Source organism: Marmota flaviventris, chromosome 10 (assembly GCF_047511675.1).
Source record: "Marmota flaviventris isolate mMarFla1 chromosome 10, mMarFla1.hap1, whole genome shotgun sequence".
Lineage (NCBI taxonomy): Eukaryota > Metazoa > Chordata > Mammalia > Rodentia > Sciuridae > Marmota > Marmota flaviventris.
The window spans coordinates 87,973,004-87,978,401 of NC_092507.1; the positions used below are offsets into that span (position 1 = coordinate 87,973,004).

The 5,398-nt window shown below is 46.5% G+C and overlaps 1 protein-coding gene across 1 annotated transcript; it reads left to right on the forward strand.

The window, feature by feature from the left end:
• The first annotated feature begins 1,210 nt into the window (after positions 1-1,210).
• Gpr88 (G protein-coupled receptor 88) lies at positions 1,211-4,167 on the forward strand. Its single transcript, XM_027943107.2, has 2 exons — positions 1,211-2,440; positions 2,609-4,167. The coding sequence occupies exon 1, from the start codon at positions 1,211-1,213 to the stop codon at positions 2,363-2,365; it is 1,155 nt and encodes a 384-aa protein (XP_027798908.1). The 3' UTR covers positions 2,366-2,440; positions 2,609-4,167.
• The last annotated feature ends 1,231 nt before the right edge of the window (positions 4,168-5,398 follow it).

Below are 5,398 nucleotides of genomic sequence, written 5' to 3' on the forward strand. Positions count from 1 at the left end.
ACTATGGATTAATCAGCTTCCCATGGATAATTACCCATGTTTCACTTTACCAAAGAAAAAATGAACTTCAATTAGAATATAAAGTAATTCCCCCTAAAAAATGTGGGGAATGAAGAGACCAGTCCTAGGTATTGTGACTGTATTTATCTCTGAGCAAAATCTTTCCACTAGGATGCCTGAGACTGAGATGAAATATACTGGGAGTATATTAAGTTTTATTCTAGCATCGCGGGGAAGAAAGAAAGGAAGGAAAGAAATATGAGGCAGAGTGATTGAAAGAGAAAAGACTGAGAAACTATAGACTCTCTGAGCAAGATATTTTTCTTCCCTTTACAAGTTAGAAGCTACTGAATAATTCATGCCAAGCATGGAAAGGCTGTCTTTTCCCTGGGTGATGTATAACTGAGCAGGAGAGAGCTTCGAGTGGGTTCGCCACATCAGTCACCACTCTTGCTTCTAAGCACAGGGTGCTCTCCTCTTGAGCACAGCTTCTGCTTTTGCAGGCAAGCATCCTAGCTGCTGCTGTTCTGCCTGCTTGCCCACCCGTCTGGGCTTGCAGCCTGCCACTTTAGCCAGCCCTGCTGCCAGATGAGAAATCTCGCTGCTGGTTCCAGGACCATGTGTGTGGATGCTGCTTGGGAGAACTGGGGCACTTGCTCCTGGCACTGATCTCAGCTGAGTTTCTCCTGTTGATTTCTGGACCACAGATGCTGCTGAGGAGGTATTTTGGGGCATCCCTCTCTCTGCTATCGCCAGTTAAGGACCAGCCCCAAAGCAAGGTACCCTCCACCCTTCCCTCTGGCATTATTCCCAGCTGGAATATCTTTACTCTCTCCCTAACAAGGGGCTCCAGCTGGCAATATGCCAAGTGTGTGTGTGTGTGTGTGTGTGTGTGTGTGTGTGTGTGTGTGTTGGGTGAGAAGAGGAGACTGCTCTGTCCTAGAACAGTGCAATGTAAAGTCTGTAGCAGGTAAAGCGTCCTTTCCCCTGGCACTGGAGACATTTCCAAGGCAGGTACCTGTCATCTGCCACCCCCGTTCTCCTCCAGCTTCCTCTCTCCCCCTCCCCCAGCCCATTATTCTGCTTCAGCCTTTTGTGTCTGTGGCAGAGGGCTGAAGGGATGTCTTTGCCCTCCCGGCAGGCAAGTGTCAAGATGGGCCGCGCTGCAAGAAGCCGACGCTAGGACGCGAGGTGTGAAGAGTTGGCCAGAATGACCAACTCCTCCTCCACGTCCACCTCCTCCACCACCGGGGGATCCTTGCTGCTGCTCTGCGAGGAAGAGGAGTCGTGGGCGGGCCGGCGTATCCCCGTGTCCCTCCTGTACTCTGGCCTGGCCATTGGGGGCACGCTGGCCAACGGCATGGTTATCTATCTCGTGTCGTCCTTCCGAAAGCTGCAGACCACCAGCAACGCCTTCATTGTGAACGGCTGCGCCGCCGACCTCAGTGTCTGCGCCCTCTGGATGCCACAGGAGGCGGTGCTGGGGCTTCTGCCCGCAGGCTCTGCGGAGCCCCCCGGGGACTGGGACGCCGCCGGGGGTAGTTACCGCCTACTGCGGGGCGGGCTGCTGGGCCTCGGGCTCACGGTGTCCCTTCTGTCCCATTGTCTCGTGGCCCTGAACCGCTATCTGCTCATCACCAGGGCGCCTGCCACCTACCAGGTGCTGTACCAGCGGCGCCACACGGCGGGAATGCTGGCGCTGTCCTGGGCGCTCGCCCTGGGCCTCGTGCTGCTGCTCCCGCCCTGGGCGCCGCGGCCGGGAGCCGAGCCACCGCAAGTCCACTACCCGGCGCTGTTGGCCGCTGCGGCACTGCTGGCGCAGACGGCGCTGCTGCTGCACTGCTACCTGGGCATCGTGCGCCGAGTACGCGTCAGCGTCAAGCGGGTCAGCGTGCTTAACTTCCACCTGCTGCACCAGCTGCCCGGCTGCGCTGCAGCCGCTGCCGCCTTCCCGGCCGCCCCGCACGCGCCGGGACCGGGCGGCACCGCACACCCCGCGCAGGCCCAACCCTTGCCGCCTGCGCTGCAGCCGCGGCGGGCGCAGCGGCGTCTCAGCGGCCTGTCGGTGCTGCTGCTCTGCTGCGTCTTCCTGCTGGCCACACAGCCGCTGGTGTGGGTGAGCCTGGCCAGCGGCTTCTCGCTGCCAGTGCCCTGGGGGGTGCAGGCAGCCAGCTGGCTCCTGTGCTGCGCCCTGTCGGCGCTCAACCCGCTACTCTACACGTGGAGGAACGAGGAGTTCCGCCGCTCGGTGCGCTCTGTGCTGCCGGGTGTTGGTGACGCGGCTGCGGCCGCCGCTGCTGCCACAGCCGTGCCCGCCATGTCCCAGGCACAACTGGGCACCCGCGCGGCCGGCCAGCACTGGTGACCCGGCCAGGGCACGAGGGAGCGAAGTTGTGGGCTTCCAACATCATTGGCCACCATCGTCTCCTTCCCTTGTAAGGTATCCCCTGCCCCAGCAAAGACTCCCACTGGGAAGCCCAATAAACCCGTGCGAAGATTTCTCCACCATCCTGGTGCGCTGATACCTGAACCAAGGTCTTCCTTAAATGGGGCCCCGAAATCATTGTGGACGGCCACCTTATTTTTACCCTTTGTTTCTGTGTTTTAGAGAATCCTTCAGTCAACACACTGGAGACTGCAAGAACTTGCAAGACTGACGTTTAAAAAGAACCTATTAATTTATTTCAACAGTTTGTTTTTGAAAAAGAGCTTTCATAACATATAACCCTTCCTACCTTCATCGTCTTATAATATATATGAAGCGCCACAAGTGTGCATGAGCCAAAGGAAGTAATAATGAGGAAGGAATAATATGCACAAAATATTTGAGAAAGTAACCTATTTCTGATAATGCTTCCTTCTGTTAAAGTTTAGTCTTTGTATATTAATCTGGACTAGCGAAGCTACAGATGTGCACACCGGCATGAGTTGCCATTAAGACCTCAAGCCCTTTATTCTTAAAAGGGCTTTTATAAAGTCATTCTTGAATGAGAGTCTTAGCCAGTGAAGAAAAACTACTAAAGTTATTATTTTACACTCCTTTTTTTTTTTCACCTCTAAGATTGAAAATCAGCATTGACAGTTAAAGTGAAAAATTTCCAGTTTGTTACTAGTTGGTCTGAGCCAGAAATGGAATTTTGAAAACAAACAAGAGGATTATCTATTTTAGGTACCAGTTTCACATTTTCTAAAGCATGCACACTTGTTGTTACCCTCATTTTGTAACCGATTTATTTGCCTTATGAGTGTGATTGCAGCTTTGAACATTCTGTACTATAATGATTGCTAAGGAGAATAAGTCCTTCTGTTTTCTCTTTAACATTTAAAATATCTCAATGCACATGATATAATGAAACACTAATAATATCATAACTGCATAGCTAATATTAGCTGCTATTGCATGCTCCTAGATGCTAGAACTCATTGGGCATGTGGTATACTAAAGCAATACCCATTAGACAAGGACATTTTACTTCTTCCAGACACCAGAAGAAATGACCTTCAATTATTTGAAAAGAGACACAGAGACACCTCTGGCTACCTAGAGTTCTTCTTGTCTTGACCTAATTTTTGAGAAAACTCCCAAAGGGACTTTATCTCACAAACAGAACCACAGTCAAGATGGATTAATAATATGGTTTGACTCTGCAAAGCCATCTGTGCTCTTTTAGAGTTTAAACAAGCCACACATTAGAAAGTAACACTGTTTTATGTAGTTCATATATATTATCATGACATTTAAAATTAATATCATATCTGTAGAAAGAGGTGTAACAAACTCAGTTATATATAATGAACAGTTCGAAAGGGACTGTATTCTCAAATGTATTATTTGAGGTTCGTCATTTTCATCATTGGTTTACTAAATTTATTTAGAAATGTTAGAAATGCAAAATCATGGGAAATTACCTTATAAAATTAAAATGGGAAGAAAGTGATTTTAATAATCTTATATCAGACTGTTAACTACGTCAAATCTGGGACCATACAGCCTCCAGTAACAGCTTAATTCAGGAACAAAACCAGTTTGCTTGTTGCACTCTTGTACATTTGAATAATTGTGGGGTCCTAGGAAACTTTGACATGTTCATAGTAGAACAAAATAAAACAATTATGTTCACCACCAATAATAAATCAGCAGTCATTTTATTAATCTGTCCCTTGTGCATGCACCATTTCTTTCTTACTAAAGTTTTATCTGTTCCCATTTTCCTTGATTTAGATATTTCATTAAAGTTCGAACAACTATTCTTTGGAGTTTTTTTTCCTCTTCTGTCTCTTCTTTTCTTGTCCCCCACCCCCAGACCCTATAACAGAGAATAACTTACATTTTATGTTATTCCAAAGCACTAATGATGAAAGTAAATTCTTTTTGTGGGCTGCAATTTTTATTTTTGCCTTCTTAAAATATTTCTACTTAAATAAGTCCCGTATAACAGCTTTAAAAAGAAATAGGCATAATTTCCCTTCTGTAAGTATTGGGGAAAAGGCTGTCATAAAAGAGAGCTAAGGATTTTCCATTTGGAGGGCCTGGGGGACACTTTCTTTAATCTCTGTCAAAAAGGTCTTCTTTTAATTAGGACTTTATCCTTGTGATACAAACAATTTTTCCTGCTGTTCCTGTAAATGTTTGCCACACATATAAAGTCTATACCCGGTAACTTGTGTTGCTTCAGGCTAGTGCTGAGAATCTCTTCTTCTGGCTCCATGCCACGTGGGAGAACTACTTTAGATTAATTTACTAGTAATTAACTCCACAGGACTGATTCGCTTTTAATTTCAAAATAGCAATAATGTGTCTAAAAATGCCTTAGTAGAGCACTAGCTGTGAATATTGGAGTTATTGCTTTGACAAATTAAGTTAATGGAGATTGTGTTCTTATTTAAATGAAACCACATATTATCCACTCAGGAATTAAAAAAAAAAAATCCTACTTGCTGTTGTGAGCTGCCCTACTTAGTCTTTTCTATTTTTTTCCTTTTATGTGCCTGTTAAGACATATACCAACCGACTTCCTTCCTATGCATTTTAATGGATAAATTCTAGGATGCAATTGGTATTATTCCTAGCACATCCCTCTTTCCAAAAAGAAGTATGTGAATAAGCAAAATTCTGTTTTGTACAGAGTGGTCTTTGCTTTGCAAGCTACGAGGTAAGCTCCAGTTTAGACAAGGCTCCCTTGGTGTCAGAATCAGGAGAAAATGTTTCTTCAGTGGGGAAATAGTTCTTTTCAGGAGGATACCTGGGATGATGGGATGGAGTCGAGGAAGGTAGAAGGAGCTTACTTTAACCCTCTGACAGAGAAAGATCTTGAAAAGATATGTGCAGCAATAGAACTAAGGATGCAGTGCAAATTCAGTGTTTCATCGGTGGCCTTTATTTCAGTGTTCAGGATTC